Here is a 27,383-nt window from a genome sequence, read left to right as displayed (position 1 = left end):
TGCTTTGATATATTTGGCCATGTGTATGAACTTCATTGCATGCTAGAGACTGCCCATGCATTGATCACAGAGTGTGAGTGGGACCTACCTGTTGGTGAACCATGGAGGAAGTGTCATCTTCCCAAAGCTGACATTACCCACCTCCCAAGTACTTGTGAAGTAGTGCTAAGTATTTTCTGTTTCTATTGGGAAGTAAACATCACCTGTGGCATTAGCTTACAAGGGTTTAAAAACCGAGAGTAGCTTTGTGCCTGGGCTGGAGCAGCTGAAATGTGTTGAGATGACAACAGCAGTTGGAAGTCTGTACTCCATCACCGTTCCATTGTCTTGGAAGTGAAGCTGTCCTGTGCTCTGGCCAGGCTGGGAAACCTTGGTGTTTTCTCACTGAGGCTTCACTGCACTCAGAGCTGTGCTCTAACGGTGCCCAGGATCACCCACCTCTGTGCCAACCTTGTGCTGTGCCTATGAGGAGATGCAGCTGCCGACCCTGCTCCAGTCCCACACCAGGGACCACAGGGTGCAGCTCCATGGTTGGAGAGGGACCCAGGAGCAGGACTTGAGTGTGGGCTCAGTGAGTGTTGCTGTAGCGTGACTGCTAATTTTGGGTGTTTAAAAAATGTGTACCTTGAATGTTATGACACTATTACAAGTTTGAGAGTCCTGTCTAAGTGCTTGAAAGGGGAATGTGCTTGGGAGACTGTCTATGAAAGGCACCCTCTCATGGTTGATCCTGGGTTGTTTTCCAAACCCTTCATTGAAAAGCTAGGGCATTTGAACGCAGGTTAAATGTTCATTTGCTCCAGCGATTTTTTGATAAATATTTAGGCACTGCTGCATCAGAAAGCTTTGACTTTTCCTGGTCACTTCTTGGAACCAAATTTACTATAGATTGGGCTGTTGGAGTAAGCTTTTCTCCTTTAATATGAATCTGCCATACTTTAAAAATTATAACATTTAAATAACATGATTTTATGCATTCTTATCTAACAATTTCTTGCTTGCTACACAAACCATAATTTAAATCATAATTTTTCTAGCCTCTGTAATTGACTCTTGTACAAATATTTGTTTTAAAGCCTGCCTGGAATACTGCATACTTCAGTCAAAGTTGTTTATCATGTGATATGAGATTCTCATTTTCTGGAAGGAAAGTGCTGAGTCTGGTTTAAAATGAACAGCATGATTCATCCTACTACTTATAATTTTGCATGCTAGGTATTTTATTTGCTTGGTGCTTGATAGATTGTTAGAAGCAAATTGCTTCAGCAGAAAAATGTTAACTTTTTTCTCCCTTTGTTACCGAGCTGCCATTTTTCAAGCAAACTATTGTTGACCATACCATTGGTAGCTGTCATGATGATAATCTTGCAGAGATGTTGTTCCAAGAGATTCAGACTTCCTCTTCCTCCCTGCTTACACAAGATGCACTTTTAAAATGAACAGAAGGCATACGTTAGATTTTCCTCTTATGAAATTATATTTAGGGACTTCTGGTATTAAAAGAGAAAAATCAGAAAAAGCAAAGGAAGTCCTATTCTTGAGGTGCAATTGCAATAACATGGAGCTATTTATCACTGAAATAGGGATGTGAAAGAGAGGCTACTTTTTCTTCTTATTAGGACAGGATAACACACAGATCATTTGCAAAGGCAGTGCCTAGTTGGGTGAGATAGCATTCATTTTCAAATGGGTAGATCTGGTTAATTAATGCTTGCCTTTGGATAAGGCTCTGAGTGGTGGTACAGGGTTTTTCTGAGTCCTAACTGTGCTGTAATTAGGGCAGGCACATGCACTTGGTGCTCTTTGTTACACACAAACTTGATGAGTGTCTGATGCTTGGCATTGTTCAGTGGGCTTCTATTAAAGATTTTTTTCCAAGTGTAGATTGATAAACTTCTGAGCTCTACTGGAGAAGTTGCACACTGAGTTTTCATATAGAAACATGCCATTTTGGTGGCATACCTAACAAATACAGCACTAAGTAGATTTTCTGGAGCTGGCAAACCCATTGCTAATGTCTTGTGACCTGAGGCAGCAACATCAGAAGGCAGCCTCTGCACCGTGTTCTCTGTGTGCTGCTTACCCACAAAAATTGCATTTGCTGTCTTGCCCAGTTGTATTGCTTGAGTTTTGTGCCTGCTGATCTTTACATTAAACAAAAAGAGGTTTAGGGGTGAGTGTCAAGAGCTGAATGAATCAGCCGTGGTTTAAGGGTGATGTGAGTTTTAGTGATTTGAATGAAGTTTTTGTTTGCTTTTCACGTAGTTTTATTTTATTGCTCAGTACATTCAGTATATTCATTGTCTAAGATGGATACCAGCTAAGTGTTACTTTCGTGCAGGAAGGAGAAACGTCTGAAAATATCTTTACCTTTGCTTGTTAATAATGAAAATAAAAATGAACTTTTGCCTTTTGTATTTAAACATACTGAACAGGAATATTGTATAGTATCTGACTGGTTACAAAAGGAATTTAATTAGGTAAATAGGTCATCTATTACTGTAGTGGTGTTTGAGTGTGTTAAACACACATATAAAAACCTGATTTTATTCATGCAACTTAATATTTGTAAATTTATTACAATGCTAATAGATTTTCTGAATTGCATAAAAGGACAACTGTTGTGGATGTCTAGGGGATTTTAAAAATAACCAAATTTTAAAATCAAATTTCTTTTTTTTATAGGAAAAACCTCTGACAGAGGCCCATTTCCACTGTACGGTAGAGATACAGGCTTACCTGGCTGTCAAGTAAGTACAAAGTTTCTTCATTCTAAAGTGATGATTTTCTTTTATGTTATTTCTAATGAGCCAGATTAAGAATACTTTGATCATTGTTTAAAAGTTTGTTTTAAATGCACAGGAAGTTTGACTGTTCAAAAAGTATAATTAGCATGTGATTACATTCAGTGTCTGTTGATAAAGATTTAAATAACTAATATGTTTATAATTTTAAGAAATTATGTTTATTTTGTCAATGAGGAATAATTTTTTAATTTTACTGTAGGTTGACAATTTCCTTTGAGCTGATATTTTCAGAAGTGTCTTTCTAACATCTAGCACATGAGTTTGACATCTTGGTTTTCAGTCTTTAACTAGTAGCTTGGGAAGTGTGAATGGGCAGCACCATGTGGCAATGCTTCCCCTATTAAGAAAGGATCATTCTCACAGCCTTTACTACTTCTCTGCAACGCAGATGTGGCAAACAAAGACCCATTTGTCGCTGTATGGGTGAGCTTTCAGCAACATTCTCCCAAAAAGCAGTATAGCTCTTTACCTGAGAGTTATGGGCTTCACATTATTGCCAGTCTAAACAGTAAAACATTGTATTAGTGTAGTTACTATTGTTGAAATAACTCTGTATGTACTCTATTTAAATATAACTCAAATTTGACATTAGTTTGGAATCAAATTAATTTCCACATTGCTCTTTCATTAAATTAATGCTTTGTATTGGAAAATGGTTTTATGTGAACTTTGCATTAAATTCCACTCTGCTTTGCAGTAATGAGTGCAATTTCTGTTGTTCAGTTTCTCAGTGAGGAAAATCCTTTTATATCTCTGTATATTTAGGAGTTAATTTTGACCTGGGTGTGTGTAGTGCAGGTATATTTTAACAGTGGCCATGTAACAGGATCTATCTCAGACTGAAATACTGGTAGAAAAGCTTATGCTCTGCTCTGAATGTTCTCCAGTAGGTTCCCAACTCTAGGGAATTCCAGTGCTTTAAATGAGGTCAAGTACCTCACCCGGGGCCTTACCACCATGGCAAAAAGAAATTTCCTGGATCTTTCAGACAGTACTGTGAATGTTTTGCTGGGTAGTACTTGCCTATTTTCCTAACAAATATCCAGTTTCTAAAACAAATCCAGTTTCTAACAAATATCCAGTTATTTGAATTATGGTAATCTAAAATTTCCCAATACCGTTTAATGGTAATGGGAAATTAGCTTGCTATTCCTCACCCTGTGTTTTTCAGTATACAGGTTCCATGTACAAAAAGGTATTTACTTTTTTAACACATTGCTTCTACCATCTCTAAATTTGTCTGTGCAATTTTGTATTCCAGGCTTGCACAGCATTTGTAGATCCTTATGGGTTATTTGCTTTGTGAGTTTAGTAAATGTAGTCTTCATTTTTCATCCAAGTCACTAATTAAGAGGTGGAATGATGCCCAAAACAGAGGCCTGCAAAGTCTCAGTTAATACATTCACCCACTGTTGATCATAAACTCTTAGCTGTTTTTAATCAGCTTCTCTTGTATTCAGCACTAGCTTTAGCTGTCCTTGGTTCCTTAGTTCACCTGTGAAATGTGGAAGTGGTAAAAGCCTTATTAAAACATCTATTATGCAATCTGTGAAGGAAATTAATTTTACATAGGGTATTCCAGCTGAATTGGTATCACTTCTTCATTATCTTCTGACATTTGTAGTCTATTTCTTCCTGTATTATTAAAAAAAAAAACGGAAATTTAGGTTGTTGAGGAATTACAAGCCACTACTTTTCTTCCTCTCTGAAACCAACCAACCCCACTCTTTTCTAGTCTCTGCTCTGGACCATGAGTTCTTCAAGGGTAGTGGCTAAGGTTTCTGAAATGGTAAAATGGCAAGAGCTAGTCAGTCTCCTGAGTTTGTTATTGGGTACAGATAAATTGAAAATATCTAACTTCTCCAAATACTCTTGAATCCGTCCTTCTCCTACCTCCTTTCCTTATGTTACTGGCGTAAAAGGTATTAATAACCTAGTATGGAAGTGTGAGGAGTTTTAGTTTTTACTTTGAGTTTACAGAAGGCTGCAAAGAAGATTTTCAAGACTACTGTAAACTGCAATGTTTCAGAGTCTTAGTATCATTCTCACCTTTTACTGAAAATAATCTAAGCAGTGATTTGTAGGAACTGTTTGCTACCTACAGGCTTTATATTTAGGCTGTAGGAGTTGAAGTGTGATTGATTTTCAATGTAGCTTAGGAACCTGAGTGACTTAGGTAATAGAATCTGATTCAGCTGTAACATTTAGTCACAAGAATGTAAATATGGCTAATTTACAAATATTTTATTAGCAAGAAGTGCAGGTGCTCAGGTTTTCTCTCCATCAGGTGTTTTAAACAAGCTAAAAAGGAACATCCAAAAGTATATAGACTCTAAGTGGGATGGGTAAGATGACAAATTAAAGCTTATGCAGAGCTGATTTAGATGAATGTCAAAAATTTTTACCTGGAGGAAGAATTGACAGCTTTTAGAAGAAATACTAAAAACTCTGTTTAGCTGTCAGAATGAAAAGCATTGCTACATGACTTGACACAGACTCTTTTTGTGTCTTTGAATTGATGGGAGGGTGGTGGTTTGTGATTTTTGTGGGGAACTCCACCATTCCTGTTGGCCATGTAATTGCAGTTTTGGGAATGGCAACTTTCCACAAATTATAAATCAGGTAAAGGTTAAATTTTCAGAAAGCTTCTTGTGATAAAAAGGGGTTTCTTCACATTTGTGTGATTTTGTACTGAAAACAGTAGCTTATGTGAAAGAAACAAGATTAGACTTCAGATATTGAATTCACTACTCCCATTTCCAATATCATCAAAAAGGTCCCCAGCTGTCAGGGCACATTGGTTTGACAGGTCTGAGCTCAAAGAAAGCCAGGGGTCTGCACTATTTTTAAAGTGAAATTGAGATAAATGTGCAGTACATGTGTAGCTGTTAGACTAATTCTTCTAATTGTTTGTGTGGGTCTTCCCAGAAGGTAACTTTATCCCCAGGAGCCCGAGAGTGCCCTGGGTAATTGGTGGGGGATGCTTCTTTAGGCTCACAGTGCCTGTTCTCATTGCCTGGCTCAGTCTCTCCCCACTGGCATCACGAGGCTCAGCACAGTAAATTGTTGGTGACTATCCCCTTTAATGTTCTATTTTCATTCTAAACAATCATGCATGAAAAATAGACATGATGGATTTTTTGACATGTGGAGATAACACATTTTCCTCCCTTCATAATAATTTGAAGTCTGCACTCTATCCTGTATGTGGGAAAGGAGGAGAATCACGTGCTGATGTAATGGATGCTGGGCAGGAACTAAAGAGGCATTCAGCACTTGTGGTTTAAAGTGTAGCCTTTTATAAAGAGTCCTACCTTAATTTGCTCCATTTTTGTTACTCATTAATCTCTGTGGTCTACATGATGATGGGACACTTCAGAACTTATAAAACCCATTTAGAAAAAGCTGCTGCTGCTACAACTGTAGAATATATGAGTGCTGGAAGGAGCTATGGATTGAATTTAGTAATTACATTTCAGCTAGACTATGTACAAATGACATATATATAAAAAATAATTTCTAAAATATACACCATAGTACATGATGTATATACATATTGCATGAAATGTAAAGCACTACACAGACAGCATATTGATGATCTATATGATACTGTGTACTCTACATATATTTTATTTAGTGGCAGATGGATTTCTAACTCATTTTTTACTGTTATTATTATATAGGTTTTGTGTATGTTGGTAATACACAATAAATAAGGCAGCTTTTTCTTGGATGAAAAAAATCCAATAGAAAGCTGGTCCATCAATATTTGCAGTAATATTTCTACCCCATTTTCCCTTCAATAGCCATCAACTCTGCTGTTGCCATGAAGCTAATGTGAGGTGACTCATTTAGCAGCATATTATTGCATCATTGCAACATGATGTAAGGCACATCGGGCTTTATTAAATTAGCCTGAATTTTGCAGTATCTCAGTAACATTTTATGCACATTAGCACCACACTTAGTGCTCCTTATGGGGATTTGCTTCAAGTAAACATATTAAGACATGATTTCAGACAACTTTTCAGAATTTACCAATTTCTTCTTTCTTGACAATTTACCATGGAACTTTAAAGGGTTGCATCTTGTTGCCTGCAAATTTAGCTATTTGTTAATGAATAAAATGGCAGCATTTGTTAGCTGTATTTGTTAGCTGTTACATCCTTAACGGACTAGAAAGTTTGTTTTATTTTTGTGTAAAAAAAAATGTTTCTGAACAAACACTATAAGAACTTTTGAAATAAACCCAAAAAATGCCTTTAGCATCAATTTCTTGGGCAATTTAACAGATGATCACTTCAGCAAAAGAAATGACTGCAAGTGTATGTTACTTTGTCTTTGCATAGTCAGTAATTTGCCTCTTTAAAATTTAAAGAGACTTTAAAGCAGCTTGAGCAGAATTCAAACCTAAAGAGCAATCCTGCAATGTTGGGGCAAGTAGTTATCTCAAAGCTCAATCTCTAATAGCTGAGGAAGTATAATAAGGGTATAACTCCAGAAATTTGAGCTGTCTAGGGAGAACATAAAACCTCATTCGTATTGTGCATAAGCAAAAATGGCAACTTTTTTTCTATTACTGGCTGGGTGGTGAGGATCAAGCAAGACAAAGTTAAAACAAGAGTATAGATACCAGAAAATAGCACCAACTTGATGTATTTTTAATATGTTCCTAAACATATTCACTAATATTAATAAATTATATTTTATACTTAACACTAAATTAATAAATTATTATTAAAATTTATTTTTGCTAAAATAAATATTAATTTATATATAAAACAATTATGTAAATTATTATTTATATTATAATTTTAATTTATACAGTTATATAAATTATATAACTGTAATATGTGTATTTGGTGTAATGGAGAAGATTGATTTTAATATTTTTAATAAAGCATCGGGCAACATTAAGCAGCTGTAAGATTAAGCATACAGACAAAAATGTGAATGTTAGGTGATAAGAATGTGCAAAATGTATGTGGGAAGCAGAAATGAGATTTACTGACAGAAATGGAAGAGTAGAGAAGAATATGAAATATGTAATTGGAAATACAAGTTTTGTGAGGACAAAAAACTCAGAAGTGACAACAGGGAAAGAAATGACTGATTGTGAATAGTGGGGTAGAGCAGGATTTTAGTGGCATTTGACAGCTGGGATGTTACTTAAAATGTGAGAATTAGACTAGAAAAAGGGCTTTGTAGAACATGGTATTTTCCCAGGTGGTTGTTGTTCACAGGGGTGCAAAGGCACACAGATAAATCCTCCCCAGGCTGCAGGTGTGGTCCTGAGGAGCAGCGGGGCAGCCTGGCACTGCAGTTGCTCCTGGGATGCCTTGCCAGGGTTTCTGCCAACCGGTGTCCATGAAACAACCAGAAAGCTCTTCCTCCTCACTGCTGGTGTATGTCTGAGGATGCTTTAGATGGATCTTTCCAATGAGGCAGAAAATTACATCATTTTCTGCACCTTTCTGATGAGTGGGGTGTTAAAAAGGATACGAGCAGTGGCACCAGTTGCTTTTCTTCCTTCCTCGCATCGTTTTAGAAGCAGTACAGAGGACATGATGCCTCCTTAAATCCAAGTAATTCTGAGTTATGGAAGTATAAAAAAATTTAAGGCTTGTACATGTGTGGGGATTTTAATACCAATATAACGTTAAAGCTGAAAAACTGGTTTTATTTTGTAAATTCTCTCTTTTTAATCTCCCCTTCTCTGACACTTTTGATATCAGGTGTCTCCCTGAAGCAGATTTTTACAGCTGAGCTATCAATCTCTAAGAAATGCAGCTGCTGAAGGAAAGGCTGACACAATGTTAACTGAAGCAGTGACTCTGGATTCTGCCAGCTGATACCATCCTGAAAGATTGGGATGGGGAGAGGGATATATAGTTTAAGGGCAGATGGAATGCCTGAACTTCAGTTTATTTTGCTTTATTTTACTTCTCAAGTAGAATCAAGCAATATTAACTTTCTTTTCATCATGATTTGTTAGAAGTGAATTACTTATCATGCTATTGGGAAAATATCTCCTGTCACTCAGCAGATAAGGAGTCTGCAAAACCTTTTTAGAAAGTAAAAATGTATGGGGCACAGGCTGGATTTCTTTTTCCAGCGCTGGAGGTGACCACCTGAAGTTAATCAGGGAAGACATTCCCCCTGGAATGAAGTGGGTAGCAGGTGTTAGGAATTTGTTATAGTTGGAGGAGGGATGCTATTTATAAAGGGGGAGCAGCTCTGCAAGAAATAATTTTCAATGCCTTTACCAAGCAAACAGTTTCTTGTCTTTGCCCTTCTCTTTCTCACACTATTTAGGGTTGGCAAATTTCCTTGCCGCGTTTATTTTTTTGTTTATTTTTGATTGTATTTAAGGTTATGGATATTTTGTAAACTAATATACGTATTACCTTGCATATTGCTACAAAAGGACGGAAAAATAATGCTACAGCACAGAGTGCAGGTAAAACTTCTTTGGTGAATTACTATTCTGACTGCTTCAGAGCTGGGTGCTTCTCAATTACAAATTTATGGTATTAGTGGAGGATGGGGAAAATATTAGCTCAGCTCTGTACTCCCTGCCAGGCCTCCTTATCTGAATGAGCTGGATTGCCCTTTGGATTTTCTTGCAGTGTGCATTCCTTTTGTCTGTAATTACTCCAGAATGTTAAGCCCCCATTTACCTTCCTTTTTGAATTAATAGGTCTAGAAAGTCCCTTCCCAGACTTCACATATGCACAAATAACTGGTGTCAAGAAGAACAGAGGCGCTGAGTAGGACTGGGGAGGGGCAGTTGAGTGGTGTAGGCAGCCTGTTACCGAGCACTGCTTCCTGGCAGTGCTGGGAAGAAGCACAAGATTTGTCATTTACATTCCTCCTTCATGGAAGTAAACCATCCAACTTGTTTTGGTTTCAGCTGTGTTCTGGAGTGCTTTTCCAGACACTGGTGCTCCTGCTGGCACAGGTCTCTGAAGAGCAGGGAGAGAAGGGTAACATTTATTCAGGAGAGGGGATTGTAGCCTAGGATATCTCCTGGCCATTTCCTAGCACCCTAGTGTTGAATTGAGCTCTCCCTTGATCATATGTGAAAACATATGGCTTCTCCATGTTAAGTCCTAACAGTTAAGTGGTTGCTTTATTAATGTGCCCTCATCATGTTAATAATTTTCTGACTTGGTTCTTAGAGCAGGAGAGATCTTTCTCTTGGTTGTGTGGGAGAGGAGATGTACAGCTTCCATACTGTATACATGAAATGATCTACTTTATGATCTGAAATATTTTAAAATAATTTTGCTGAAGATGCAGAGGATAGTTTGAGAACTAAGGAACAGATGGAAAGATAGTTTGAGTTTTATAATATCCTTTATAGTCTAACTTCTGTAAATAAGACTCAGCATAAAAGCCTTTATTATAATATTGACTCCTCATGCTAGTATCTTGTAATCATAAAGGAAAGCAAGGAGGGTGGTACCATAAAAATTAAAAACTACATTAATAACCACTCAGCAACTTCTCTTGTAAAATTTTAGAATTTTCCAGAAAGAGGCTTTTGTATAATCACAGAAAGGAAGCTGTTCAAATTACTGTTTTCATAATGCAGCAAAAAGATTCAAAGGCAAAGGGAGGGGTGCCTGACCTGTAATCACAATGCTTAGTAATGCCTTCCTAGAATTCAGACAGCAAGGCAAAAATCCCTTGCCCAGGGGGATGAAGGAAGACAAGCTGAGGCAGCATAACCTCTGGGACTGGACACAACATCAGCAGGGTGCTGCTTTAGAGGCGTAAAAGTGAATTTGTAGTCTTGCCAATATGCAGCATCAGTGCAGGGGAGACAATATTGCGAAAGAGAAGGAAGGGACTCTTCAAAATATTTGTGTTAATCAGGGTCTTTAAAGACATTTAGATGCAAAAAGAATACAAAATTATTTCTTCCCATTGCGTTTAATCTTTGCTCTCCTCACTGCTAAAAAAACCCCATATATGTAATTCTGAATAAACTCCTTTCTTCTCTCTGCCCCTGTGCTCAGTCCCAGTATATTTACACATGAACAGAATTTGCCACAGTAGCAGCCTCTGCTTAGGTGCACACATGAATAAGCAGCTCTTGGTGATCTAGAAAAGCTCTGGCAGAAAAAGAGAATATATTGATAACCTGATCTTCACTGGAGTTACCATTAATTGGAAAGACAGTAAAGCTAAATGTAATTTTGTTTATGATGTTGCATCACTTCAGTATTTAGTACCCTAGGTAGCTGGTTTGAAATCCAGTGAGCAAGATTAGCCTGATTACACTGGCAGGATGCAGTTGATGGATGACTGTCATTATCTTCTCAAACCTGCATGATACTTTAGGTATAGGAGATGATAATTAAATTTTCAAGAGACTACACTGAGATTATAAGACCTAAGTATTTTTTTTTTAAATGAGGAATATGTTTGCAATTATCAACATGTTGTTAGAGGATCTTCTCCTGAGATGTTTTATTGGCAACCCCTGATTTCCTTTAAACTGATCAAGAAAAAAAAGCTCAAGTTATCATATAACACTTTAGATGTTGTTTTGGTTTTCTAATTCTGATATTTTCCTCCTCCTGAAACAGACCAAAAATGTATCTGATCAAATCTATTGGTAATGGCTTGAAGATGTACAGGTTAGCACAATATATTTAATGAAATGTTGTTTGAGACAAAACACTAGAGAGGATCATAATTAATGCCTCATTTTCTGCCAGTTGCTATTGATTACTCATTCAGAGTCCCTTTGTTCTCAAAATGGTAACACTGTATTTCACATTACTATTTGATGATATTCTCAGGATGAGATTCTTTAACAACATGCTGATAATTGCAAACATATCTCTAAAATTTAAATTTAAAATGAATTTACATCATATGTCAGTGTTTTTTTCCAAATTCAGCTCCTATTTTGGAGTGCATATTCATTACAGTTTCCAAAGACTGGAGACTTGAGTAAAGTGAAATTCAACCCTTTATATCTTAGTTATATTTTTGGCTTGAACTGTGTGACGTGGAACTCCAGTGAATGGTGTTTTTGCAGCCCTAACCTCTCTGCTGGACTAGGATTTCAGAGCAATTATTAGTTAATGTTTTAGTGTTGTGCTGGGTTTTCCTTTGGAAACACCATAACAAAATATACAGCTTTGCTGGGGGATTTTGCAAGTTTACCAGTTTGACTTTTCTGTTTTGTTATGTTCTTTCAAGCCAGCTTATGCAAATTGTCAGGTTTATCTATAAGGCAAGACATGCAATACTGAGACACGTTCCATCCATGCTGTAAGTCATCCAAATAGCTCACTGAGTAAAAAGGACATGCACATGAAACTTGTGCTCTACCCAGGGCAACATTTCAAGTTTACAGTAAGGCAAGGAATGCACTTGCCATCTGCTCTGTGTAATTCTGAGAAATAGAGAGATGCCAAGTGAGTTTGTCAGCGACTGTGGTGGGATAATGGAGGGATTTGATTGAGATGAATGGTGTTGCATTACATTATTTTGTAAAAGTACTCAAGCTCACAGTTTTGAACTAAAAACTCGAGTACTTTTTTTTTGTTTTTTACCTCTAGACAGTTTTCCTGCTTTAAGTAGGTACAGCCTGACTGCTAGGATTGAAAGCATACATTTTATGAAAAAGAAGCTGATGCAAAAAAATAGGAAAAATAAAATCTAGTTGAATCTAGTTTACTGTTGGGGAGGTTTTCAAGATCTAAGTTTGCAGTTGGTGAGTTGCAGCTCTCATTTCCCTGCCAAAGCAGGCTGCCTTATTATGCCAGCATAATAGGCCTGTCATAATCAGTTGCATATAATGGGCTAATGCTTTTATTCTCAACCATATTATTCTTTTGATAGAAAATAATGAATAATGTAAAGGCACACAGTTGTATTTGGATGAAACTATCACATAGTTTGGCTACGGCTATGCTGGGAAAATTTGAATTCTTAAAAGTGTTTGCCAGTATTTGCATTTAAGAAAAGAATGTGAACAAGATTTAGACCAAGAAGCACAAGGCTACCTGCCTATGGCAAATACATTTTTGAATAGGTAAAAAACTGCATATAGGTAGTGTATGGAGTGTGTTTGTTAAAACTGTTTGTGTGCTTTTCAGGACAGCTTGGCTTTCCTGTTTGCATAGAGCCTAAACATTAGAGAGCTGCAAGGAATATTATGTAAAGACATCTGTGGCCTTTACTTGTCCACTTTTATTTTTTTTAAATATCAAAGTAAAATCAAAGAAATGTTTACCAATGTATTAGAATTCTGCTGGCTGGTGTCCTAGAAGTTCATTGAAGTCAGAGCTGTGTTTTGGCATCAAATTGTATCTGAAGAGTCATAGAGCTGGGCTGGAGAGAAGAAAACCTAGGAATTACTCAAACTACTTTTTACTTTTATGCTTAAATTATTTGAAATAATCAATTAAAAAAGCATTTTAAAATAAGTTGACTAAGGACCTTCTTTTTATCTGAGGCATATAATTTTGATATAAGCATATGGTTGATTGGCTTTTAGTTTGAATGGAAGCAAACTTTGCCTGCACAAAAATGCAGCTGCAGTGCAAAGTTACCTGTTTCCTGTGACAAAGGTGCATAAATCCACCCCCACTATGTAGATATGATTCTTTTCCCCCCACTTCATCCTTGCAGTGCTTGAATAGACACCTCCCCTGCATTTCATTTTTATGAGAATACTCTTTAGGAAAGTGACCCCTTTAAAGCATTGTTGAGATAGTGGCCCTTGTGAAAGCCTTTCCTGTTTGGATCAGGCCATGCCATTTCCCCTGAGGCTGTCAAAACTGTTTCTTAGTTTCTCTGAAAGGGATAAATCTCAAAAGTAAAGCAGTCATGTTCACAACTTTTTCACTTTTCTCTTCTGAATCAGGCTTGCTGTGTTCTTAGTTGATTATAGTAATTTTTTTCTTTTATTTTTTTTAAGTTATTGAACATTTATTCCTTAGGGAAAACATTTCTTTATATAACTTTTTGTATAACTTGAAACTGGATATATGCATTATAAAATCCAAAGAGGCAAGTTTTTAGGAATGGTGCCTGTTTATTTACAATGGTAATACAGACAAGGACTTGGACAAGCATTCAGGAGGATAACCAGTCATTGATTATTCTTTGGTAATTGGATGTGTGCTTGGCAGATGAGGTTCAGAGTGAGGGTGCAGGTTCTCTGTGGAGAATGCCCCTAACCACGTGTGTAAGTGATCTGCCTCTGCACAGGGACCTCGGGCACTTGGGCAAGAGAGGCTTGATGCTGATAATACAAAGCTTTTTGCTATCCTCAGTGGTATTTTTGTATTCCTTTCTTTATCAGATGCCCTTAGGAAAGGATCAGTCCTAGTCAATATTTTTTCTCAATTGGTTCAAACAGGCAGAAAAATCAATGAGCTGAACTAATGACATCTATTTTTATTTTCTTTTGGAAGACTGAGGAACAATTATAAAATTCTAAACAGATGTTACATTTGATTGGCCAATGGTAGAAGAGGGTTGTGGTTTTGTGTTGCTTTGGTTTTTTAATCCTTTTTTTACAAATTAAAAAATGCTTACCCAAACACGTATAGATCAGAAAACTTCTTCAGAGTGTGTTGCACAGCTTGAGATTTACTTTAGCTTGAGTATCTGCTATAGTGCTTACACACTAACTTTATGTTATTGTAGAGGGCAGGCTGCTTTGAAATTCAGGGTCTGGTGAAAATGTCAAACACTGGAATACTTAGGACAAGAGCAAGAGCGGAAAATGCCATGAAGCAAAAGTTGGAGGTTAATTCTGGAAAAGACACAGACTCATACCTTTTGGAATGACTTTGTAGAAATGAATTTCAGAGTTTTTACTGGTTGGTTCTTTTAATTTATTTTTTAAAAAAATCTTTCTCCTTCTCCTAATGAGTAGAGGAACAGAAGAACTAGGAACCCTCCCACCCCTTCATTATTATTTTTTTTTTTTTGGAAGCATCTGTATGGATCCCATTGCATTTCCAAAACCCCTCCAGTGGTCAGGGGAGACACTGGGGTGGCAGGAAGGGCTGTCTTTAATGTGAATGGGCCGTGGTTCCTAATTGTGTTTGACAGCTGCTCTGAGTGAGCAGGGCTGTGCTCGCTGACCCCCAGAGGTCCCTGCCAGCCTCAGCACTTCTGCCGTTCTGGGAGGGGGACCTTGCCTCAGCTACTTGAAATGACAACTACCACAATACTTCCTCCCTTCCCCACAGGCTATGTAAAGAAATTTTCCTTCAGTCCTGGGTATTCTTGGTCAAGAAGGTCAAGTGTGGCCTAAGTGAGAACTGGTTTCATTTCTTCTTCTGGCTAGTGTTGGTTTGGAGGAGCTGCTTTTCACAAATCATTGCCCAGGTTTCCTGCACAGTGTTCACCTCTTAAACTCTAGTAAATGTTTAGAATAGGATCTTTGCTAAATTCAGATTTATACTGAGTAAGCCAGATATTCTAATGTTCATGTTTTCTGCAAAACAATAAAATCTTAACAATTTGACCAAAGCAAAAATTAGAAGACCTTAGAACAGCCTACCAGCAGATTTCCCCCGTGTGTATTTGCTATATACTTTTGTCACCCTATCAGAGCATCTCGTTTTAATATGAGTTTCAGATTAAGAATTCTGTTTCAAAGACTGTTGTAAGAATAACAGTGAAGAAGTTAAGCTGAGAGGAAGCTATTTCTATGCAGTAATATTTTAAATAAATTTTGATCTTCACACTTTTGTATAAAATACTTAACACTTTTGGGCCTTCCTTTAGTTTGTGATGTGGCGATTCTTTCACATCCCACTATTCAATTAAAATATAAGATTTTCATGCTCAAATTAGTCCTCAAACAAGAAAAGAGAAATTTCAATGGCGATACAATGCAAAAAAAGCTTATTTTATATATATTCTGTAACTCTGTCTCCTAATTTTCTGCTAATCCCAGTGCACTGCAAGGTGGAAGGCATTTAGTACCTTACTGTGAGCTGTATGAGTGAACCTCACCTTTCACATCTCTTCACACCAGACAGATCAGTTTTGATGATCTAGTATAATGCAAAAATACATTTCTTTATGAATGAGGTATTTGGGCCTCGGAAGGAAGGTGAGGAGAGGCAGGAGCAATGAGTGGCCTCTGCAGCTGTGCCAGCTGGCTGCTGTACCCCAGGCAGGCAGCAGCACTGGAGCAGTTCCTGCCACAATCCAGCCCGTGAGCGGGTTTGGTGAAACCTCCGGAACCCGCGTGGGCACGAGGGCTCCTCCTGGAGAGCAGCTGATGGCACAAGGAATGTTGGCTTGGGAGCAGCGAGGCTGAAGGAGGAATTAGGTGGGGTTTTGGTACAAAAGTTACTCCAGTTAGGAGTTCCTGTCTTAGCATCACCTGACAGTGAAATGTCAGTGCAGGTGAGTCTAAGCAAAACATGCCCGTTGTCCTGCCAGCTGTGCTTTTCCCCCTTGTCTGGGAAGGCTGCACCATGTACTGACCATGGCTGAAGAAATCCAATTGCTTCTGAGGCTGCTGCTTCCACATGACCTTAAACCCCTGGCAGACATGAACAGCTGTGTGTCTTTAGCTGTGTGCAATGTGGAGTGGATGCTGCTCCATGAGCAAAGCTGTATGCACCAGCCAGGAGTGAAACACAGTGAATTTTTACCACCTGGTACAAGAACTCTGTACAGACAGTTCTGTGGGTTTCCCTCCATGTCAGGATTTTCAGACTAAAAGCTAAGCATAACATCACTCCTGGAAAAACTATATTGTTCTGTATCACCAACATTCATTTCAGTTTTACAGAGGAAATCCAAATAATGTGAGGTCAAACAATATACAATGCACTTGTTAAGTGTTTAGAATGTTTTTGTTTTTACTGCATGGGAAGGGAACAAAAAGGGTAGGGTTCAGCCACCTCGTTAGTTTGAAGTGTTTAAAATGTCAAATTTTCATGTTCTGTTCATTAATCTACTCTGTTTTCTCTTGTCTGCATTTGATTTTTTTTTTTGGACAATTTTATTCCATGTTTTTATGAATGTAATCTAAGTCTTGATTTCTAAGTATGTGCTAAAACTTAATGTCATGCTATAAACTCTTAGCAGTTTTTATCAATTATGTTTATATTGTGTAATAGAAGAGGTGTTATATTGCAAACTAAACAAAGGATTATGATTTTTGTTTAAAATTTAAATATGAATTAATTCTTTCAGATGTTTTCAGCTGAAATGGTTATGGCTTTCTGGAGGCTTACAGCTAAATTTGCTCTACCTTTCTGAGTTATGCTATGGTACATACTCTGAACAGTGATTTTAAAAAGTCTATTTTTTTTGAACTCTAGAACCTTCACTAAATCCCAGTAAATTCCTCTAAATGCCAAGAGCAGTAAGCGCGGTTAATAGTTTGTCAGCCTGGCATATTAACAGCTGCATTGTTACAGAGCTTAATTTGACTTTTCTCTGTGTACTTTGTAGTCCAGTCTGCTTCGTTCTGACATGGGGCTTGGCAGTGCAGCTCAGCTGTCATCCTCTGGGAAGCCTGGCACACCCTACTACCCATTCTCTGCCACCAACCAGCGCCGCCGACCACTGCATGACTCATCAGCTCTTGGTAAGTGATACAGACACGCTTCAGCTTTTGTTCATGAGGCTTCTCTGCAGACTTTATTTTGGTTTTTTGACAATTCATTTAATATATAGGAGATTGCTCTGTGCTGAGCAATTGAAATTACATCAAACTGCTATATAAGAAAAAACTGGAATTATTAACATTTTCTTTGAGATGCTAGCTTCGATTCAACACTGGTCAGTCTGGCTTACAAAACAAACAAGAAACTCTAATAAAACCCTTAATTGCAAAAGCAATAATGACAGATGGATAGGAGCTGATGACCAGCTGAGTGCCCTTAACCCGTGCCATCATTAACTCCTGGAAATGCCTGACCTTGAGGTCATTACCATTATTTAGTAGGGGAAGGACACAAAGGGGAAACAATTATCCTTTTATATGCTAAAAGTAACTTTATTCAGGGCAATATATAGTTCATTGTAATTGGTTCAACATGCCTTTAAAGATCTTAGCAATTGGAGGCTAGTAGTTTATCCTAAAATCAAGCTACCTTGCAAAATATGCAGGCAGGAACTTGCTTAAAAATTGTTATAATCCTGTGACAGTATTAGTATTTTAATCAGGGGATAGCTTGAGGTGAATGGCATTTTCATACTTGATCACAGACAGTGGTAATATTTTATAGCTTTCTCATTTTGTTGAATCAGAGAATCAAGAATGAGCCAGCTGTTCTATAGTATCTGCTATAAGACTAATGTGAATAATTGAGTGTGCAAACTTTAAAATATGTTTTTGGTATAAAAAGAGAGACCGTAACCTTATATTCTAGTTTACCATTATATTCCAGTTATATAACCTTATATTCTAGTTTGCCATTATATTCCTTATATATATATAACCTTATATTCTAGTTACCATATATTTAGGTAGTAGTGTGATAGGTCATTAGAATTTCTCTAATTATATAGTTGAGTCCTTAATGCTCCTCATTCTGTATAGCACTTCTCTTCTATAGTAAAAATCTTGTTTGTTGGAACCATGTAACTCCAACCATGCTTTACCCAAAATAAAATGTTCAAACACAAATTGCTTTGTGAAGTAACTTTAATATTAACTATAACTGCAAACTTCTTGGGCACTAAAATAGTCCTGAACATGTTTGAAATTGTTTTTTAAGTATTTTTTAATAAAAAATATTACTTAAGAACCTAATCTTATATATCATGGGATCATTTCATTTGAAAAAGCCCCCTAAAACCATCAAGTCCAACCTTTACGCCAGCACTGCCCAGTCCACCACTAACCCCTGTCCCCAGGTGCCACATCTACACATCTTTTAAATCCCTTCCTGGGCAGTCTGTTCCAGTGCCCAACTGTCCTTTCAGTGAAGAAATTTTCCCTGATATCAAACCTAAATTTCCCTTGGTGCAACTTAAGGCCATTTCCTCTTCTCCTACTGTATGTGTGTATATATGTATTTTAAAATACCATACTTGTATGATCTTTTTACTTGTTGTCAAACCAACTGCCATTTAACTTGAGGTTTGCTGTCTTTATGAAGATTGCTGTAAGTATTCCTGTTGCTCAGAATACCATAACAAACACAGCACCTGTTTCAGAAAAGGAACACTCTTGCAAAAGCTCAGTGGAATTGTTTACAGCTTAAAAGGGTGGTTTAACTTCAAGAGAAAAGAACTGTGTTTTAAGCTGCTGCTGATGGTGTTTTAGCCCACACTGAATTGGTTTTAGTGAGGAACTACTTCCAGTAGTAACCTGCTCTGGGTTTGAGTAGCAGGGGGGTGTTGGAGCTGGGCACAAGGTGCTTGAGAAGTGCAGGGAGATCAGTGTGTGTAGCAGTCACTGAGGTGGTCCTGAACGAGATTCTGTTTCCTGTACAAACTGTATAGAGTTTGGGAAGTTCCTGATATTATTAAATCAAACAAATGGAAGTGAAGTGTGGAGTTTTCAGAGTATATTTAGCTTTTTCTTTGAAAGAGAAGCTCAGGGGCTATAAATGTGTTTAAATTCCTCTTTCTGTCATGATTGAATCTGAGGCTTGTAGCCTGGGATATGGCAGGTGGTGGTTACAAATTCATGGAAATGTTTTTTCCAGGAATGTCAGGAGGAGGAAGTAATCTTTTATCCCAAGTCTTTTCCAATAGCTTGAGAAAGTATGTCTGAGTGTTAGGGGTTTTTTTTAATGGACTTGTTAAGTGCTACAAATCTGCTGCCTGAGAATGTCTAACAAAATCAAATTATGCCCATTTTATCCCCGAGAAGGGGTTGTCTGACCAGGATTATAACAAGCTCTTGTTAAATTTCATATTAAATTGCATTGAAACCAACCAGTGTTCTCTTCCAGGTGACATTCTAAATCCAATGTAAATATGTTTTCCAAAAGTCCTTTTCTTTTCTTTGTGAGCATGCCCTATGGGAAATGATGAGAGTAAAGATATCCAGCAGATATTTCACCTTATCTCACCTTTATCTTGTCATATCATCAAAAATGTTCTGAATGAAAACAGAAAAAATAAGAATTTTGTGTTTTAATTAAACGCTTTATTGGTTAACTGTTGAACTGGTAATCTCACCAGATACTCATCTTCAAAAATCAGTTGATTTGTAATTTGCATGCAGAATTTTCAGATTAATTTTATTAGCATCAGATTCTTGGTTTAGGTAGTGGAATTACTGGGTACTTCTGTTATAATACAGCACCTACTGGAAAAAAGAAGCAGGTATCCTACCTCCAACTTTACTATTGCATGCAGATTTGAGATGTATTGACTTTATTACTCAAGGAAAGTAATTAGGTCATTAAATTTGCTGTTTATTTACAACCTTGGTAGACTCTAAAAACTATAAAATGTACATCACGTTAGTATTCTTAAAGTATAAATCAGGTCAAATTCCTTTTGGATAGTTCTGTCCTTACTCTGATGTGCAGAAAAGAAAGCATTTCTCTTGCTAATAAGTCCCGTTCTCCTCCTTGTATATCTCAAAACCATACTTTGTTTTTTAGTAAGTGTGTAAGGTCATAAGTATACCCTTCAGAGTAACTGTTCTTAGGAATAACTGTTTTCCTTAGGAAAAGAATTGAAAGTAACTATTTAGCAAAGCTGTATTTTAGAGGAGAACATGGTTAAGTTACATTTTTATGTTGATGTGAAAGACAAATCTCTTTGCTAGGGAATAAAAAAAAAGGCATGAAATTGGAAAATAAGACATTCATCGTGGAAGGAAAAAACTGAGGAGTGTGGCTATTTATTCTTTTTCACCTATAATGTAGATACTTGATGAAATGCTATTTTTCTTGTACAGATCCTCTACAGACAAAGAAAGTAAGAAAGGTGCCCCCTGGTCTGCCTTCTTCTGTAAGTACTACATTTTTTACTTGTAGTGATAAAAATTGGGCTCAAATTGCATTCTCCTTACCTGCCATACATACCAATTACTTAACTTTAGCACTAGGAGGGCTGTCTGCTGGACATGAACAGCTCGGCTAGGTAATTGGGAGTGGTTCTGCAGGACTAAATACACATTTGATGTGGAATTTTTAGATTTCATAGCAGTGATTTGTAGCTCGCTCATATGCTCCTACCCACTTGTCCCTGTCATTTGAATTCCTCTCTAGGGAAGAGAGCTGGGCCAGGAGCTGTCAAAGAAGATCTCCTGTACAGGTCTTTTGATGTTTAATTAGTCATTATGTTGCTGAACAGGAGGACAGACAGAGATTAATAGCTGAGAATCTTAGAAATTTACATTTGTAATAATCCCAGTGGAGCTGAAGACATTAAGATTCGGAGGACATGTACAGCTCAGCTTGCCTCAGTAGGACTGAGGTTATTAATATGCATAAATCACCGAGTCAGATGTTCATTGTGAAGTCCTGGTGGATTTTAAAGCCTTCATTAAGCCTTTCCTAACTTCAGCCTAGCATCAGGAAAGCTTTCAAGCAACTAGTTTGTTGATCCCTCTTTGCTTGAAAATTTATCCTTCGAGAATAAAGGGCTTTGATAAAAAAGGTTGGAAGGGTTTTGGTGGAAAAATCATTAATGGCTGTGATAATCTAATGCTATAGGGGTGTTTTGTGGTATTAAATATGCTTTATTCTTAAAAGGAAGAAAATTGTTTATAAATGAATCTGCATTTAAAAATCCACGTGAAGTGAAAAATCCCCAGTGAAGTGAAGGACAGAATTATTTTTTCCCTTGCTCAGAACAAACAGGAGGGGAGGGGGAAGCTCCGCTGCCTTGCGGGATACATCTCTTTGTTGTGTAAATGGATGTTGGGCTTTTATTTGGCAGTACTTAACACATGGGCGCAGGTGCACTTGGATGAGTCATAACTCAAAGCCGGATAGGCTGAATAGAACACACTGCACAGGAACAGTAATATAGTGGGAGCAAAATGGGGCTGAGCTTTTCATTCCGTATTGAGGCTGAACTAAGGATGGTGTCTTCTAGGCCTCGCATCTCCCCTGCTCTCTCCTCCCTCTCTTTCCCTTCTTCCTCCCCCTGCTCACGATGATACAGACAGAACATGGGATCTGAAATCCTATTTTAACAGTACTTCCAGATGGAGCTGAGATAGTGTGGATAGCCTGGGGCAGCTGTGCTCTGAACCTGCAGCCTACCTGGAAGCCAGGATTGCAGCTGCAGGCACTCTTAAAAGCTTTTGCTTGCATAAGCACTTGGGCCCCACTAGAGGCTGAATAGCTGCTTGATAAACAAAATGAACACAATGCCTCAAATCATTATTCCCGAGGCCAGGAATATTCTTCTTTCCCCCCCTCCCTTTTTTTTTTTTTCCCCTTCAGCAGCAGCTAAAAATAGTTTGGCAATTTACATTTTAACAGTTGCGTGTTATGTAGGGTGGCTTTACAGTCTAGCAGATGATTTCTGCTAGATTAACAAAAATATATTTAAAATGTCAGAGAAGCTGGAACACATAGCAGTGCAATTTTCATGAAATTTATTACAGTAATTCTAGGCAGTAATAAAGCTTACGCTACGTGTTTAATATTTGGTAGCATCAGCCAGGTAAAGAGATCATTTTGGAGAACGAAAGATTTCTCTCATTTGTCTTACCAGGGTTTAATTTTAACAAGCAGTATTTTTCAAATGGTTTTCATTTAATTCTTCTTCTGTAAGATTGGAGACAATGAAATGCTGATAGATTTTATTTGTATTAACATTGTACCAATCTGTGCAATTAAGTGCAGTTACTGTGAATAATCAATGATTGTGATGCCGCAGGTTTTAAGCACGGTTTCTCTGTATTTCAATGCTTTCACTGCTGAATAGAGCCTTGAAGTAAAATGACACGTTACCAAAAAATCAAAACAATTTGAGATCCTGCGTACGTGGAAGATGATACAAAACTAAATTTCACTGAGCATAATGAGAAATTTAAATTGAGTAGATCCTTATGTAAGTGTAGTCTTTATTTTAAATTACTTTCCTAAGAAGTCTCAAAGTGTTGTGGGAAAAAGTTGCTTTAGTGCAGAGAAGTTTAATTACAATATGAAAAGTCAGAGGAAAGATGATACTTAATTTTGTTATACAAATGTGTATTTTTTAATTTTTCAGTTTCTAAAATATTGGTTTCTGCAATGTTTTTGTTAGTATAAGGCTGCCATGTCAACGGATACTCAGCAGTAATTTAATTTCCTAGATAACTGTAATTTAATAACAGTCTTTTAAGTAATAATGATTCAGAAAACCCCAAACAACCCTTCCTCGAATTTGTTTCTTTTTCCCTTGGTTTTATATGGTATTTTCTGAAATTATTTGTTTTGAGGTTTATCTTTTTTAATGTTTTCTTATCAGGGCCTAAAGTAAAAACAGTTACAGAGAAAAGTGCTGGTGAATTGCTTGGCTTCTTTCTGGAATGCAACTCAATCTGAATTTGTCCTTTTACTGTAAAAATTAAATGTTCCAGGCAAATTCATTTTTAAGTTTTTGTGTTGTAACTTGTTAAGTGGTGACTCACTGCCCAAAACATTTTGCATGTTGACATGCAAGCATTTATGTTTAACTACAACTACTAAATTTAAAACACTCTGAGGAGGATAGAAATTAAAAACCATATTTTTTTAAAAGCCAAGTTTGAGTGAACAGCAAGATTGTGATGCTGTTTATATTATAGGGGGGGAAATACTGTTCAGTGAGTTATATTGTCTTCAGAGATTGAAAACTGTTGTATTTCTGAGAATTCTTCTGATTGTAGGAGTTAAGTAAGCCAGACACTAATAAAATCATGTGACCTAAAACCAGAGTAACTCCCCAGCCAGGCAGAGCTGAGTGTCAGGGCTGCTGAGAGCTGCTCAGGCTGCACAGGGAGAAGACAAACAAGGGAGGCTCTCTCAGAAATGCCCAGGGATATTGTCATCCAAAAATGGATGGGCTGTGAGCAGAAACCTCCTATTTACGTGTGGAGTCAGGAAATATTTCAAACTAACATTTGTTACTAGTACCATAATCAATGGCTATCATGAGGTCATAATTCTAAGTAAAATAGTGTGAATATCTATCATCATTCTTTTGCTATTTAATTAGTGTCATATCAGAGAAATAACTGGAATACATTGTATCTGTTGATTTTTGTTAGAGAAAATGAGCTGTGACATACAGACATGAATGTCTGCTTGTTTTCTGTGTAGTTTCTAATAAGTATTTTGAGTATATTAGGCTTTCCATAGTACCTGAGATGTTCAGTTAATATTTAACTTTGGATTGCACTTATTAAATAAGAGATTGTCAAATTAGTATTTTCTGATACCAGGGATTTCTTTCTAAATTCAAACTTCTATTTTTCAATACATGTAAGACAACTTGTAGTTTCATTACAGGGGTTTCTCATATATCACCCTCTATGGTATGTGTATAGTCCATGGGTGCTAATTTCTTGCAAGAACTATTTATGGTGCAAAGATACAGCAAACTGTGTTTGCATGCATAAAACTACCTCCCATTTAAGGCACTTTTCTTTCTGTTTCCTGCCAGTCTATTAAGACTGAGCTTTTAGAGATGTTTCAAAACATGTCACATAAAGACACTAATCGCACAAGAAGAAAAATAATAGATGTTACTCCCTTCTGTGTTCTCTCCTTCCTCTACCCCTCCTAAAGGGTAAAAGAAGATTATTTGAAATGGTAGAATGGGAAGTATCTTCTGAATGATTATCTGAAACCAAGCTTTTCAGAGTTTAAAGTTTATACTGCATTAGAAATAATACAATGTTCACCACACTGAGTGGACTCTATCAGTATTACAATTTCCATGTGCATTGAAGTAGCCTGGTGTAAAGCAACACCCCTGGAATACTGTATGAACTGTGTGGCTCTGAATCAAAACTTCAGAACATCTTGGGCAGATACGTTGTGTGATGTTGAACTGACTGTGATGTTGAGTTTAACTGACTTTCTAGGGAGATGTTTTTTGGTAAGGTTTTTTTTTCCACTTCCCACAAACAGTGCCCAAATGTGAAAAGCAGGATATTTAGTTTGTTCAGATCTGTTCTGAACTGCCTTGCACAGTCGAGTGATACATTCAATTGTCACTTGTCTTTAATAGTGAGAGCTCTCAGAGCCAGCAGGAGCTCTCCTGACCCTCTCCTCTGCTGCACTGCTGTGTTTTAGAAAGCAAGTTTAAATAATGAAATGGAGTAAATAAATCTTTATGGATAATGCCACACAGAACTTACAATTTCTTCTTCAGTACACAGTCTTCCATCTTCTGCTTTATGCTTGTTCTTTGGTCACTTGATTTATGGAATAAAGTCTTAAGGGACTTGATCAGTACTGCTTTTTAAACAGTGTGTTCATCTATGTACCTGAACAAAATGCAAATGTATAAAACATTCAACCTCTAAATTATGTTACAAACCAAGTAAAAATATTTGAGATGTTATGTTTAGTAAGAGAAAGGTCTGTTTTTCTGGTTAGATTATTGTAGGGTTTTTTTTCAACATGGCTTTTATTTGTAATCTATCTGAAAACCGCAGTAGCCTCAGATTATAGCATCCCACCTGCTCTTTGCTGCATGAGAACATTTAGCTGTCATTAAGGAAGCAGGCAGCCCATTGCAAAGTCCGGCTGTGAGAGTTCAGCTTGAGTTCTCACTGAATTAGGGTGAAGGTACTTGAGCAACCCTCTCTTAAAAGCTTTTTTTAAAAATTGCAATCAGATTATTTTTCCAAACTAACTGCCCTCTCATCTGACTGTGGTGAACTAATGTAAGGTTGCTGAATTGAGAGATCATCTCTGAAAATCCTGTGTATACATACATCCATGATGGATATATAATGATGTCAAATAATTTCTCTGTGTTTGGATTTACTGGAGGTAGTTTATTTTTGAAGTATTCATAACATATCAAAATGAGTGTATTGGATGTTCTTAAATTAGAGTGTAGATTTGCATAAAAGAAACTTAAATTTTGTGCATAGTTAGGAAAAATGTTATTAAAAAAATACTGAGTTGCAGCTCATGTTATTTAGGGAGAATTTAGATGGAATTTCTGCAACTCCACTATTCCTCAAAGATGAATGTGTCCATTTCCACAAATTGGTGTGCTGTTTTATAACAATAGATAAGGATAGAAGCTTTTCTGAAGACCATTTCTTACTATCTTTTGCTTGATAATACTTGTGGCTTTGGTGGGAAGATGTTTATAATGCTTGAAGTGAGCTGGGAAAGTCGTGAGGAATGTTGTGTTGAGGGACTTCCCTGGGCTGTTGAAGTGAGAGGTTTCCCTTCGCTTGCTTGCTCAGCCCCAAAGTGGGGCAGGCTGCTTTGCCTGTGACCGAGCGTTTGTCAGAAATGGCCAGTACAAAACCAAAACAAATGCTTTTTCAAAAGAATGGTACTGAAAGTAAAGCACTACATCATTTTAAAGTAAAATTTCAGATGTAGACGTGTCTTTACACAATGAAGCAAGAAATTGAATTAAATTACCTCCTATTTTAGTGCCACAGTTGCTCGTGACATCAGGTTTTACAAAGCAAGCAAGTTGTTCAGTCTTAGAGATGTAGGTGTGGGATTTCATTCCATTTGCACTGATACCTAGAATTAGTTGTTAGCTCTTCCTTTCTGTAAGGTACAGGCGGGTTTCTGATCCTGGATGTCACAAGGATTGTTTAGCTTGTGATGGCTCTCGGCTTCATTCGCAGAGCAGTTTTGCCGAGCAGCGAGCTGGAGCACAGGAGAAGGGGAGGGACGCCAGGCGCTCCATGCCGAGGCACAGCTAGCGCTCAGCATCTCGCCTCGCCATGTTCCGGAGCTCCCTCACAGCGAATTGCTGCCTCCGTCTCGGCGGCGTGTGCGGGCCGGGCCGGGCCGGGCGCAGGTCGTGCCTCTGGAGCCCCCTGCAGGCCGAGGGCGCCGGCGCAGGGCACAGCCGGGCCTGGAGGGAGCCCGGGCCGGGCCTGGAGGGAGCCCCGGCCGGGCCGGGCCTGGAGGGAGCCCCGGCCGGGCCGGGCCTGGAGGGAGCCCCGGCCGGGCCGGGCCTGGAGGGAGCCCCGGCCGGGCCGGGCCGAGCCGGGCCGGGCCTGGAGGGAGCCCCGGGCGGGCCGGGCCGGGCAGGCACCGCGCAGTTGCCCGCAGGCACCGCGCAGTTGCGCACGGCCATCGGCCCGGCCAGCTGCGGTTGGTGTGCAGGGATCTGTAGTTCAGGTAGTCTTGTGCGAGTTTCAGTAACTGCCGTGCTGGTTTATCTCGGGGTTTAAAACTCTTTTAAGGTCTGCTTAGGTTTCTAGGTTGGATAGGTTTTTAGCACGTTTTGTGGTGATTATCTGGCTTCTGATAGGAGAGTTTATTGCCTCAGGATAATAAACATGTTTGTTTACTTTTTAATGCAGAGATATGGGTGGTTAAGGCCTTCCTATAGGGCTTTCAAACTGTAAGTGCTTTATATTTCCAGAAAAATAAATAGAACTTTCTGAACATGAGCAATATCCTATCAAAGTTATATTTGAACGGTTTTGAAACAAATTTCAAACTTCCTCTAAGAAATTATTTT

General features: G+C 37.9%; 1 protein-coding gene across 5 annotated transcripts in view; it reads left to right on the top strand.

The window, feature by feature from the left end:
* TCF12 (transcription factor 12) overlaps window positions 1-27,383 on the top strand; it is a 158,977-nt gene that overhangs the window by 87,762 nt on the left and 43,832 nt on the right. For 4 of the 5 annotated variants that reach the window (XM_084213765.1, XM_084213763.1, XM_084213764.1 and 1 more), the window contains exons 7-9: window positions 2,686-2,750; window positions 17,268-17,403; window positions 20,683-20,735. In XM_084213765.1, the coding sequence (XP_084069891.1) occupies window positions 2,686-2,750; window positions 17,268-17,403; window positions 20,683-20,735 (254 nt within the window). Of the gene's footprint in view, window positions 1-2,685; window positions 2,751-17,267; window positions 17,404-20,682; window positions 20,736-27,018; window positions 27,038-27,383 lie in introns of those variants that run through there. The other variant, XM_084213769.1, reaches the window with a different exon arrangement.

Source organism: Fringilla coelebs, assembly GCF_963513975.1.
Source record: "Fringilla coelebs genome assembly, chromosome: 12".
NCBI lineage: Eukaryota > Metazoa > Chordata > Aves > Passeriformes > Fringillidae > Fringilla > Fringilla coelebs.
The sequence above is the reverse complement of the archived record's forward strand: the minus strand, read 5'-3'. Positions and strand labels throughout refer to the sequence as shown.